We start from the raw sequence: 13,809 nt of genomic DNA, 5'->3' as shown, positions 1-13,809 counted from the left end.
TTGGCCTCAGAGTAGCTCTTACTCAAGGGCAGTGGGTGGCACAGGGACACTGGGGGGAAAGGGGTGCAGAGCAAAGGCTCACAGTGTCATAGGGCAACCCTGTCTTACTTCTTGCTGTTCTGTGCCTGCGGCCACAGAAGTCGACGGGGACACCTCTGGCTTTGGAGCTTGTGTCTCTTGTTCACTAGCTGAGCTGGTCTGTGGAAAAATGCAAAGAAAGAGTGAATTAAGGACTTATCCTGCTGAATTCAGACTTTAATTACGTGTTTATTTAAAAGTGCTTTGCAAGGGGGACCAGAGGTCTCAGCACAGGCTCCTTCCCCAAGACTCCCTGTCGTCCCAGAGCTCGCTCACCACTGTCCTGCCTTCCTTGCGACCACTGCCCTTGGCATTCTAAGGCTAGAGTGGTGACACTGGCATCTGACAAGTGAGTCACCACCGGGCTTCACCTCCAGCTGCAGCCCTCACCATCTGGACCCCCGCCCTCTGCCATCCTTCAGAAGTGGTTCCATCTGTACCTGGCAGCCTTAAATACAGCATCCAAGCTTGTTAACCTCATTTCTGGGATCAAGAAGAAATCCTAATATCAACAGAGGTCTGTGGGCCTCCGACCAGAAGTACGAATTTCCCTGAAAGCTTTTAACACTAGGAAAACAATGTCTTTGTTCTAACAACTCAAAATTCCCAAGTTAATTTCACAATCTGAAATCGAAGCTAAAGCTTTGAAGCTAAAGCTGCATTCTAAAACCACTTAAAAATGACCTCATTTTAATGAGTGCTCTGAAGCTACTATTTTCATCAGAGGCTGTCACCACTTCCACAGACAGGCACATATCACCTGTGTGCGTGGCAGGCGCTCGCGCCGAGAAAGAGCGTGCTGCGGCATACCTATGCGAGCCCTCTGCATGGACCTGGCGCGCCCCACAGAAATCCCACTGAACCATGTCAGACATTTCCCAGGAAGTGCGATTAACTAGGCTGCTGCAGGAGGAGCCCGGCTCCGACGGACAGGGAGCCGTCCACACAGCACGCACAACCACACACTGCAGTCTCTGATTCACAACGACGCTCACAAGGGAAAGGCTGGATCAGGTCACTAATCACCAAAGCTACAAATGTATGCAAATCTCTCCCACGGATGAGGTACGTTAAACGAGTTAGAGTTCCATCTTTAGATAAATGAAGAGCAAAGGCATATTAAGTCATTTCATTTTAGCCACGTAACAGAAGCCCCACTCGTTTCATTTAGTTGGTTAATTAATCAGAAGGACGGAGATTAAGAGGAGACATTCACACTTAGAAGGCTGCCGCAGCGACACGAGGGAGCGACAAGGGAACCAGCATCGGCAGTGACTTACTTCTTCCCAAGAGGCTAGCAGGGAGGATGTGGAGGTGGAGACAGAGTCCTTGGTTGTGACAGACAGAAGGAACAACACCCAGTAAAAACTTGCGTGAAAACACAGATTCAATCATGGTGGCAAACCACTTCTAGTGCTAAACGATGTGTTTAATGTGGGGAAGTGGGATAGGAGCTTCTGAGACGATCCACGGGTCTGGAAACACCTCCTAACAGACCCAGGCTCTGACAAAGATTTTTTTTTTTTCCATCAGTAAATGTCCTTCCTACTTAAACCACAGAAGAATTCAAGAGGCACTAAAATTGAACATTAAAATGGCAGGCGTGCTGACTACAGAGTAAGGTACAGACATCACGACGTCCACCTCCATGCTGAAATGCTCTATGGTTGTCCAATGAGGAGGCTAGTCTGTCCAAGTTTACGGAAAAGCCACTGCTTTCCTGGCCACCTCCATCCTGCTGACAGCCGCCAGTCTTTGGTTCTTGGCATCTGTACTCATCCCACCCTGTAACAGGGTCTGGCTCTGCTGTGACGGGAAAAGGCACGTGGCTTGTGCAGCAACAGGTTTTTGAAAGACCCAGTGTGCATCTGACAGTTAAATATATTTACTGCTTAAAAACTGAAGACTTCAGGGAAAAGACAATTTGATAAAGACCCACGTTGACAGATGACTGCAAAAGGTGTATGCCCACAATGGCATGAGCAACCTGCTCGCCTCATCTAGGCAAGGGTCACTGGCAAAGGCTGCTGGTGGACACACATCCAGCGGTCACCTGCTGACTGCTCACTGGGGTCCTTTCCAGGGGCGAGGTCTGGCCGACCCCACCTCGACCCGGTGATCAAACTCAGCCTCACCAACCCTGGACAAACTGGCCTCCACGTGTGAACATGTCCATCTCCTGTGAATTCACACCAAAATGTTCAACCCACATCTAAACAGGAGGAAATACCAGACCAATCCAGAGTATAGGACATTTTACAAGACAACCGGTCTGGACACTATAGAAGGATCCATGCTATTAAGGGGGGGGGGGGGCGTGCTGTTCCCAAGTGAGGGAGACGGGAGACGTGACACCTAGGTGGGCGTCATGGGCCCTGGCTGGATCCTGAACGAGGCCAGCAGCACCTGCGTCTCCCACACGGCAATGACACTGGTTATGTGGGAGGACGCCCTGCATCCCAGGGAATCAACTGGGAAGTATTCTGGGGTCGCTGACACCTACAACGTACTTTCAAACAGTTCACAGGAAAAGTCTTAGTGCATGTGGGGCGGGGAGAGCGAGAGCGAGAGAGAACAAGTGTGGCAAAATGGCAGGTGAGACATGTATTCGCTGCACTAGTCTTTCAACTTTCCTGCAGGCTTCAATTTTTCTCGATGAAAAGTTGCAAAGCCAACAAAATACCTCACAGAAGTCCCATTAATGAGATTTGCTTTCATTATTTTTACTTGCTGGCTTGCTTCAAGGGGTTGCTAGTAAGGGTCCATCTCATCCCTACGGTTTTGGGAAAACAGGGAAGGTCTATGGGGCCCCCATGGAGGGCCATGAAGAACACGCAGTGAAAATGCGGTAAGTGGGGTCCACTCCGCACCCAACAGCTGCTTCCTAAGCAGACAGCACTCTGCCCGGCGAGACAGGCTGCTGAGTCGCTGTCACGTGGGTCACTCCCTGAGTGGGCGCAGGTGGCACTGAGCTCCAAGGCCAGGACGGCAACATGGGGCCTGGGCCCCACATTCTGATACACCCCTCTCTTCACCCGTCACTGAGACCGAGCTGAGGGGCCATAAAGAAGTCACCGAAACACTAACATGTCTGACTTCTGCATTTGCTGCCGTGTGAGAATCTGTCTTTAAAAAATTGCCTGAAATGATCACCACAGGCAGAGGCCAGCATAGACTTTCCCCCCAAAGATACTGAGTACTTTTTAATCAACTTCCCCTTAATTCGAGGAAGCTTCTCTGGGAACATTTAAATAACTTACAAGTCTCCAACCCGGACACTTAACCTGGTAACGACAGGGTCAGTGACGGTGGGCACGCCAGAGGCAGCGCCCAGAGCATTACTGTGGGATGGAGGCCACGGGAGGTCACACCCTGTGCCATACACTCTTTCTTGTCAATATTTAAAAGTAGTGACTTACTCTAAATGTCAGATCGTGTGCCAAAGGTGCGGTGTTGAAATATTCAAAAATAGAATCCTGGAAATCTGGAAGCTTGAGTCCTGTAAGAAATAAGGTGGCACGGTAATAATTTACACTTAGACAGGAAGACTCAGTGTCATCAAGATGTCAATTCTCCTGGAGTCAGCTGATAGACCTGATATGGCATCACTAGAAATACCATCAGGTTTTCCCATAGCTGGACAAGTGAACTGAAAAGTCCAGCAAGACTTTATTGTTGTTTATTCAAACAAGCAAAACTATTGTGGAAATCTCTAAAAAAAAAAAAAAAAAAAAAAAGAAGGGGGAGGGGCAGTGATTTCCCAGATATTAAATTAAATGTATCCACGAAAGGGTCTTGCCCAGTAACAATGAACAGGGTAGAAAATCCAGAAACAGACCCAGGTGCTTACAGTAATCTCACATATGATAAGAGTCATACTCCATCCGTAGGGAGAATAGCTTTTTAATAACTGGAATTGAACAAATAGCTAGCTGAAAGAAAAAGATAAAACTGGATCCATTCCCCAAACTACAGTTTAAATTCTTCAACCATCAGAGTAAATTCCAAATGAATCAGTAACCTAAATTTTAAAAAATGAAAACATACATGTATTGGAAGAAAACATGGGTGAATTACTTGAAAAACTGGGGACATGGGAATATTTCCCTATGACTTAAAAAAGGGAAAAACAGATCAATTTGACACAGACAATTTTTAAAAGCATTATGCTTAGCCAAAAAAAAAAAATCATAAGCAAAATAAAAAGATAAATGCCAACACAGGAAAAATATTTGCAACTTCTGTCACAAACAAAAGACTCTAATCCTCAATTATACAAAGCTTTTGAAAATTAAGAGATTTAACTTGAATTTTTTAAAATGGGCAATAGATATAAGTATATAAATCATAGAAAAAGAAATACAAATAGCCCTCAAGAACAGGAAAAGCGCTCATTCTTGTTCGTAAGGAAAACACAAATGAAGCCTGTTTCGATGGGGCCCCTCATCTGTCCAGAGTGTGCAATCAGACTTCGCAGGCGTGGCCTGCACGGTGGGGACATAAATGGAACAGCCTCTGGAGCAGAGTCGGGCAATATCTAGCAGAAGTGTAATTCCACTTCTGGAAATCTACCCCAAAACACTGACAGAAATGTGAGCCGTTACATACACATGGCTACGTATGCGCACGTTCTCTGACAGCAAGGACGGGAGCAGCCTCATGCCCATCTGCTGGGTGGCACCGCCCACAGGGGTATGCTGTGCGGCCGTGAGGGACCCGGGCCACCTGGCATGCTGTGGCCTCGTCCACTCGCAGAATGCAGCACAACAGGGGGATCTGATGTCTAACTGCACATATATACAGATTTTCAAGATGAAGCAAATGATGGATCCACCAAATACTTTGGGTAACTTTGGGGAAGGTGTCACTGAACGAACTGTACCATTTTAGAATTTTGGCTTTGGAAATGACGTAAGTGCTTTCTTTATATAACTACAAACTATTAAACCTAAAAGAAATAAAATCTAAAATCAAACCATTTCATTAAAAAAGGGCTTGTGTTTAAAAAATACAGAAGCTTATGATTTTAATTTACCGGTATCTGCTCTAAATTTTTCTTCAATCTTCTTCTTCAAAATCTCCATTTCTTCTAACAATTCTCTATTTTTGGCTTCCGAATCCTTTAGTTTGCTATAAGAAGAAATAAATGGCTATAAGTGCACAGAGAATAGCGTTCAGAGTGTCAAGATGTGAGGGCAGGGGCTCACAACCACTGCTGGACAGACTCACACACCCACTCGTGGAATGGGTCAGCCTTGCCACTTAGCACGTTACGGAGAGTACTGATATTTCCGCATTGTAAACATGTGGATTTTAAAAATCATGGCTTAGGAAAGTGTTATCTCATGAAGCCCCAGTGGGGTTTCTGACATTCCTCGTCTCCTTCTAAACGAGTCTTCTGTCCTCTGAGGACACATGGCCCCGATTACTCGGCCATCAGGCCTGTGAATGTCCTTCCCATAATGGGAAGATGGTGGGCAGCACCAAGGGCACTGCCCCTGACCCCTGACACGGCGGTTTTGTGGTCCCACTGCTTTCGCAGAGCGCATGGAGTGAAGCCAGGCTGTGACAGTTAACATGTGGTGGCGGGGGAACAGGCCAGTCAGCGCTAGGAGTGGGGTCCACACTGACTTGGTGGGTGACATGGGCGACGCCTACACCTTCCTGCACCTGTCCCATCATCTGGACGTGGGGACAGTGTGGCTGCCTGCCACGGGAACAGCTCAGGGGTAGGGGGGAGGTCACACAGGCGCCTAGCTCCTACCAGGAGCCAGACTGCAGGACAAGTACCTTTCAAAGGAAAGATTTGTGTCCTTGACCTTCCTCAGCTCCTCCTGAACGAGCTGTTTGGCCCGGATCTCGGCCTCAAGGGCGGACTGCAGCTCCAGCCGTGCAGACATGTCCAGCTTCTGACTCCGGCGAACTTTCCAAAGGGGATCCTTTGGTTCAAACATGGAAATACATTTTTAAGCTATTTGTAACAAAATTAATTATCACAAATAAGCAACTCCTCTTTGTCTAACCTCAAACTTTTATCATATTTAAATATTAACTCTGGGATATTACCAAAGTCCATCAGAATCCAATTTTAGTTTTTATATTCTTATGACTTTAATTCTTTCTTTGGGATCTGAAGAATAAAATTTACTTTTTTATTTTTTTAAAGGAATAAAATGGATCCTGTAGTGTAATTTCTATATGGGCCCACTAGACTGTTACAAATCTAAGCTATGTCATGGGATCACAGTTATCTTAGATTTTCCTATATCTTGAAACATTTGCCTGTTTCATCATCCTAGGAATTATGTCATTATTCATCAATTATTCCTACCCTTGATAAAAGACTAAAATAATAAGAAAAAGAATGATAGATGTTCTAGAAGATGAAGAAACAGTGAACCAGTACAGCTTGATTACAGCATTCTTTCCTTTTCTTACTGAATGGCCAATGTAGTTCAGACTTTCAAGAGGCATTAAAGACATCTGGAGGTAACTATTTTTTTAAAGTTTTCCTTCACCATAGTTGAGAGTTTTTCCTCTTCCTTACATAACAGCGAAGACAAGAAAACTGACTTAGGGAGATTTTTCACAATTATCAGAAGTGGGTGTGGAGGGACAGAGGTGTATATCTAAGGATGATGGAAAATTGGTCGAATGAGAGATCTCAGTGAGTCTCCAGGTGACCACATCCTAGACAAATTCCTCCAGAATCAGTAAGTGAATATACTTCTAAGGACAAAAAGGACATATAATCTCATCCAATTAGTTCTTCAACAAGAAGAAATATTTACATAGTATCTTGCAAAAAGAATCTCAAAAATCCCATTTTGCTAAAAAGACCCGTGACAGTATTCTTCCATCTTTTGAGGTTTGAGCACAAAATTTATTCAATGCAGTTCATAAGTGCCCAAGTGTCTGTGAATATGGTTGGAAGAAAAAATTTGAAATGAAAGAAATTTACTAATCATTCTAATTGGTGTTTATAAATCTAGAATCTGAAAATGTTTTCCAATTATGGAACAAGCATGGTCATATTCTTTTCTTTAATAATTATGAGCGGTCACTGTTTTCAGAAGTACTATGTTTTGGCGATGCAAGATCAGGAAGGAGGAGAGGGAACGATAAGCGAGAACCTATGAGACATGCGTGTGAAGCCGGCGTCACTATTACAAGAGCAACGTGTTCTGGGTTCTCGTGTGAACGACATTCACAGGTGATTCCAGTTTGGGGTAAACTGGAATCACCTTCAAGCCAGGAAAACATGAGAAAAAAACTTGTGTTTATGAAGTTCTAGCTAAAACTCTAATAAACTTCTTTCACTGTGCCTTTATTCTTACTTCTACACATTACTCACAAAAGAACTGCCATACATATAAGAAAGTATACTGGACCCGGAAAAATGGACACCAGGAAGAGGAACACGTGTGGTTACCGCCCAGAACGGGGCTGAGGTGACGCTCCACGTAACCCCGAGCTCGCCTGCCTGGCTGGAGGGTCACATACTAAAACAAGTCCCTGCTAATCTAAGGTCTGCCCGAGCCTGGTACTCAGCAGCCATTTGCTAGTGAATGAGCGGTATCCAGAGTCTGACCTCCTGGTAACTGACCAGAGGCAGGTGCTCCTCCAACTGGGTTAGCGTTTTCCCTGGAGTCACATGCGTGGAACTTAACGACCACATTCACATGAAAACTAAAGCCATTAATGACTCCCCAGCAATGAAAGCGCGGACTTTCGGACAGAACCCACCAGAGTTCTTGATCCCAGACTGGAGCTCCTCAAGGCCTCCAGCTCTTCGGTCATCTTAGAAGCAAGAGCTTGAAGATAGCCCCGGGCATCCTTCTCATCGCTGACCCTGCAGAGGGAACGTGGTCTGTGAGGGCCAGGAGCCACCTCCCTCAGGACACAGTGACACCGGTCACCCATGACAAGCAAATGTCTCTACAGCAGAGGCTGGTCCCACCCGCTCTGGTCTCCCCGTCCTTGTGCTTCGTGGAAGCTGTGCCCCTGTGTCCCCGAGAGCGTGTGGGTCGTGCACAGCCTGACCCACACTTTCGGTGGCATGATGGTACTGGTTTCCCACCTTTAGTCCCGTGATGACCAGTGGACAGTACTGCTGCCCCCAGACTTAGCGGTTCGGGGACACAGCAATGAGACCTGTACTGAGACCTCAGAGAAACAGCACGAGGTATAAGACAGTCAGAGAGGCAGAGGTGGGAGCTGGGAGCCCCCGGGCCGGCCATGCGCGCGCACCACTGAATGATCTCTGCGATCTGAGCCTCCCAATGCGCAGTCGCCTCCTTCCGCGCCGCCAGTCCCTGCAGCTCATCCTCCAGGTGTCTGTTCTGAGCTGTGAGTTTGTCCACAAAGGAGCAAAGCTGAAATTAACCAAGAGTGCCGCACACGTGTTATTTGGCACGCTTTAAACAACACATCAGCATTATTAAAACTACACACTCTCCTGAAGATTTTGAGTTTTCTTTCATCGCTATGAGATTTTTCCAACTAAGTTCAGGACACGGCCTTTCTGACTGTATCCAACTCTAGTCACATTTCAATACAAATCAACATAAACATGAGAAGAGTTAGTGATGTCAGGTAATTCACAGCGTTTATCCAAACGAAAGTATCACATTTAAAAATTCAAACATACTACTTGATTTCAACATGAAAACATTTAACATAGTAAACTTCCAACACTCCAGAATGAAGAAAATTACAGCTTCCCCAAACTGATAGCTCAGATCTTTTAAATTACCTTCTCATTTTCAGCAGTTACTTTCTTGTTTTCCTCAAACAGCATTGCTCGTTCTCGATCATATTTATCTTTTATTGTACCGACTGCCTCCTCCATTTCGTTATGCCTGAGAAGGGAAAGGAGAGAAGTTCTAGAAGTTTCTAAGTAGTCAATGAGCCTTCCTATCTGCAGCCTGGGCACAGCCTGCGCTGTCTGCACTGAGGAGCTCGTGGAAACTCACCGTTCTCGCTTTGACTTTTCTAATTTATCTTTTAACATTAAGATCTCTTTCTGCAGGGCCAGTTGGTGGCTTTCAGAGTCATGCACCTCCTTTTTCACGTTTTTCACTTCTAGGACATGGGAGGCCTCGCGTCTGACCAATTCCTCTTCATAAAACAAGACTTTCTTCTCAAGTTCAGATTTTATTTTGGAAATCTCCTGCTGATGTTCTAGGGTGGCACCTGGTCCGCGGCCTCCTTGCTTTATCTGAAGATAAAGGTTACACTAAATTACAAACCTCTGTGCCCTCCCTCGAGGGTCACGTTACCCGTCATCCCTGCCACATGCACGTGCTTATAAACGCTGCTTCCTGTGTGCGTGCTCCCAGTGATAAGTGACACAGCTAAGCTCGATTATGGGGTACTCATAACACCTGCAAGGCAGACCTTAGGGAGGTGGCAGTATTTTCCGTGCAGAAGGGACATGCCTAGAGCTGCCTAGGACCCTAGAGGCTCTGTCTCCCTCTGACAAGAAGGATCCTCAAGGTCTCCCCACTCTCTCCATTCAGTCGTGCAACAATATTCTCCTGAGAGCTGACTACGTGTCAGGTACCATTCTGGTAACAGGGTTACAGTGAGGTCTCTGCTCTCGTGGGGCAGAGGGGGAAAGACTGGCAACAAACCAGCAAATGAGCAACAATAACACAGGCAATGTGATTAAGCATTGGGGCGGGGGTGGGGACACAATTGGGTGGAACAGGTAACAGCAAAGATGATGGAGAGAAACAGATACCTTGGGGATATGTGCTGGGGGGAAAGAAGAGCCATCGCATCCATTTCACAGACGAGGAGCCCGCGGCTCAGAAGCTGGAGCACCCGAGGTGGCACTAGGCCATCAAGGAGCCCCACCACCCCCTCACCCGTGCTCTCCCCACCACAGCCCTCACTCCTTGCCGCCCTCTGGCCTCGCACTACCAGTCTGTCTCTTCCACATCAGCAGCAGGACACTGGCTTTAAGGGATTTCCCACAAGGGGGCTCCACTGAATTAAGAAACCGGGTGTATAGAGGCATTAGCTGTTAGTTTACTAGGGCTTACTATAAAGCGACGGAAATGTGAACATAAAATGAAGGGACTTGGTTTTTAAAAGTAAAACTCTCATAAAGGCGGGTTCCCGTCCCACCACCTGTCCGTCCCCATGTGTCTGGAGCTGCCTGGTGACGACTGCCAGACAAGCAGACGCCTCAGGATGACCTGACCACGATATGTAGTGAACACAGCCACTGCGTGGCAGGCTGAGGATGCAGGCGGTACCTTGAGGGCCTGCAGCTCGCTCTCCACCTGCTTGGAGAAACTCTCGCTGTGCTCGCGAAGCGTGCGCTCCTTGGAGGCCTCGGCCACGGCGTCCTCGAGCTGAGCTTCCAGCTGCAAAAGGAGAACAACGCGCGCGGCCAGTCGGTGAGGCCCGCCCACAGCAGCTCAGCCAACGCACTCCCGCAAGAGCTCTTCACGCTTCCTCTGGCATTACCGCAAGGTAAGGGCGAAGCAGCACATTCAGGGCTTGACTGGAATGGCAGCTTAGTAAAAAAACGTTTGTTCTCATTTAAATCAATAATTTGACATTAAATTTCAAGAAAAGGTACTGATTTGTGAAAACAAGTGGGACACAGATCCATTTTTTCAATGGGAAATTTCAAACATACACAGAAGCAGAGGGATCAGCATCCATAGAGGGCGACTCTGGCCAGCTTGCATCTCTACACAGCCTCCCCAACTATCCAGAGCAGACCCCAGACAGCGCCTCATTCATCCAGAACTGGAACAGCCATGCTCACCCAGGAGCCTCGCTCACTGAGTTACAGCTGGCTACAGCTGCCAACGCGTCCGGGCTGCAGAGCAAGCTGTCTAAGAAAGCACACAGGCTTTCTGAGGACAGATGACAAAGAGCCCTGAATGTGAAAGGAAGAAGGACCCGCCTTCTGATCCACAGGGCTTACCAATGAATTTTAACCCGATTTTACACTAAGGGTTGCTTAGAATAGGTCACACATTAACAGCAGAACAGCAGAACTGTGCAGGGCAGTGGTTCTCAAAGTGGGTCCTGAGACCCTGTCTGGGGTCCACAAAGCCCTTCCTTTTCTAATTAGCCACCTGAAGGGGCTGGGTTTTCTTCATGTATGTTACCCCAAACAGCCAGTTATTTTTAAAAGCTACAAAACTGCCACTCTTCTCACTACATTTTTTTTGGAAAATACTTTTCATAAAAAATGTTATTTATGTTACCTTGTACTGGGTTTATTGAACGAAGCCTCAGTTTTCATTTCTAACAGGACAAATATTAAGAGCCATAACTACATAAACAAAAGCTCTTTGGGGCCTCAGTAATTTTTAAGGGTCTAGATCACTGGTCCAAGAGTCGACACAAGCTGTGCCAGGCTAGGCCTGCCCTCCGGCTCCTGTCCATCCACACGGATGCAGGTGCTCGTGCTCACGTGGCCGTGTTATGTCACATCAAGGCATGGCACATTTATACTACATTTGTTGGGCATGCACACCCTCTATTTGCTTTAAGAGGAAATTTTTAAAAATTAGTTTTACCAAAATCACTTTCAATAATTTCACAGATGGATGTCGAGGGCTGAGAACCACAAAATGAGTGCCTGGCAGACCGACTGACTTGGCTTCACGTAAAATTTAAGCTCCATTTTAAAGGAGCTGCTGTCATGCAGCCATGTGTTCAGAGACGTGTGCTCAGGTCACACAGTCCACCCGGCACAGCAGAGACGTACGAGAGCTACCTCTTTCCTGAGCTTCTCAGACCTGCGGACCTCCTGCCGCATTGTGTCCGCCTTCTGCAGCGCGGCTTCCAGCTCCTCCTCCTTGTCCCGGAGCTGGCGTGCCACCTTCTGCTTCTGGGAACGCAGCTCCGCCATGCGCTCATTGAGCTCTGAGAACTCCTGCAGGGCCAGCTTCCGCTGCTGGTGGGCATCTCTGAGTTCCCTGGCCTGGGACTTGAGGCGCTCTGAAGCTTCAGCCAGTTGCTGAACAAAAGGAAGCAGACATTTTACGTGTGCTTAACAAAGAGGTAGAAGGCGGGAAGCCCAGTCTCACTGGGAGCTAAAGTGACCATGGCCACAGATCCAGGGGTCACTCTAGGGAATGTGCACAGCCTGGCAGGCCACCTGAGCTCAGGTGCTGAGCGCTGGCTCCCCTGCACAGAAGACCCTCCCTAGGCGTGCACGGCTCTCTCCCGGTGGCCTCCACACAGTCACAAGAGTGCACAAAGCAGGAAATTCGTGAGGTTCTTTTGGTCACCCATCCAATTCCTTAAGCACAGAAGCAGGAAAGAACATATTGTGTGTTCTTAAATACTTAAGATTGCAATCACAGAAAAGAACTGTATGACAACAACTGCCGGGTAGCTAGCCCTTCAGGAGAGTTGGAGCTACAGATGCTGGCTGCCCTTTGGCTGCACTGACCAGCCCACCTCCTTGTAACTGGTCCTTCAACAGCCGGGCTGCTCAGTCACTGTGGTCCCTGTTGGCCCAGGTGGAATGAGCAGCCTGGCACCTGCGGCCCACACCGACTCCCACACAAAGCACTGCAGCTGTATGATACCAGGGGAACTGAAGAGTCCACCTGGTTTGAAATCCTGCCCATTTTACAGACCAGATCACCAATCACAGCGTCAAGGACTTAAGTATATACATGAATGTAGTTTAGAAAACATGATACTAACTGGTATGAATAACCTGGAGACCGACCACACAGTTTGATGTATCTGACTGAAAATCCGGTTTATAAAAGAACAGTCTCTTCTGCATTGCCCAGTCGTAACTAAGAGGTCGGGAAGACTGCTGCGGGGTGGCCTGGGTGAGTGGGAAGGGCGTAAAGCCAGCGGAGTCAGTTGCTATGGACCCTGACACGTGGGGAAACCCCCACCTCCTCTGAGTCATGTCTCTACTTTCACCTGGGGGGACACCCCTTACTCAGCAGGGTGGCAGTGGAGACAAAAGGTGAGTGTGAAGTGGGCGCTGGTCGCAGCCAAGGGCCTGGAGAGCTCTGAACCTCTGCTCGGCCCAGCACTGGAGCCCCCGCTGCAGCCCCGGGCCCCCACCTACCTTGTGCAGCTCCTCCTTCTCCTGGCGCAGCACGCGGTGCTGCTTCTCTAGGCCCTTCAGCCGGTAAACGGGGTCCTCCTGCTCTGAACGCAGCGTCACTGTGTCCTCAAGCTGCCGCTCGAGCCTGTTTGAATCTGAGCAAGAGAGAAAATAGATCGCGTTCCCTTCAGTGCCAAAGTCCGTTCTGACTTACCAACAGTGAGTTACTAATAATTCCTAACAGTCTTCTTCACTTAGAGCCTTTGTGACTTTCTCACACACACACAGTGTCATGCACCCAGCTACCTGTGCAATAAACACACTCACAGCCTCTACTTCAGCCCTCTCTGGAACAGCTCTCTCCCAGGCTGTGGGCCCTAAGGCGGTGCCCACCTGTCTGTGCCTTCCTTGCTAACGTGTGAGCTAGCACAGTGTGACCGAGGGTGCAACGGGCTTGAGTGAGAAATGCACTCAACTGAAGCCTTTTTCTGGAAGAGGATTGTGGGGTTCCAGAGAGGACCTGGAGGAAGGTGACTGACTCAGGTTTGACTTGGAGATGAGAGGCGACTGCAGCACCGACCTGTGTCAGGCTGTGGGTTAAGACTTCAAAGGGATATGAGATTTTAGGAAACTGTGATGACCTAGGAACCACAGAGATAGATGGTGACAAGAGATCTAGC

General features: G+C 47.8%; 1 protein-coding gene across 2 annotated transcripts in view; it reads right to left on the bottom strand.

Annotated features, from left to right (window-relative positions):
- CDC42BPB (CDC42 binding protein kinase beta) overlaps window positions 1-13,809 on the bottom strand; it is a 103,273-nt gene that overhangs the window by 19,795 nt on the left and 69,669 nt on the right. For both annotated transcript variants that reach the window (XR_004423138.1, XM_033107090.1), the window contains exons 12-23: window positions 13,151-13,284; window positions 11,819-12,070; window positions 10,344-10,454; window positions 9,054-9,298; window positions 8,834-8,939; window positions 8,329-8,453; window positions 7,825-7,930; window positions 5,869-6,017; window positions 5,114-5,208; window positions 3,498-3,577; window positions 1,359-1,406; window positions 109-198 (exon numbers count right to left, since the gene is read on the bottom strand). Coding sequence is in view for 1 of the 2 variants with exons in the window: in XM_033107090.1 (XP_032962981.1) it covers window positions 109-198; window positions 1,359-1,406; window positions 3,498-3,577; window positions 5,114-5,208; window positions 5,869-6,017; window positions 7,825-7,930; window positions 8,329-8,453; window positions 8,834-8,939; window positions 9,054-9,298; window positions 10,344-10,454; window positions 11,819-12,070; window positions 13,151-13,284 (1,541 nt within the window). In the remaining variant the exon portion in view is untranslated. The remainder of the gene's footprint in view (window positions 1-108; window positions 199-1,358; window positions 1,407-3,497; window positions 3,578-5,113; window positions 5,209-5,868; window positions 6,018-7,824; window positions 7,931-8,328; window positions 8,454-8,833; window positions 8,940-9,053; window positions 9,299-10,343; window positions 10,455-11,818; window positions 12,071-13,150; window positions 13,285-13,809) is intronic.

This window comes from Rhinolophus ferrumequinum, chromosome 6 (assembly GCF_004115265.2).
Source record: "Rhinolophus ferrumequinum isolate MPI-CBG mRhiFer1 chromosome 6, mRhiFer1_v1.p, whole genome shotgun sequence".
NCBI classification, from domain to species: Eukaryota; Metazoa; Chordata; class Mammalia; order Chiroptera; family Rhinolophidae; genus Rhinolophus; species Rhinolophus ferrumequinum.
Note: the sequence above shows the minus strand (reverse complement) of the source record. Positions and strands in the feature narration are given on the sequence as shown.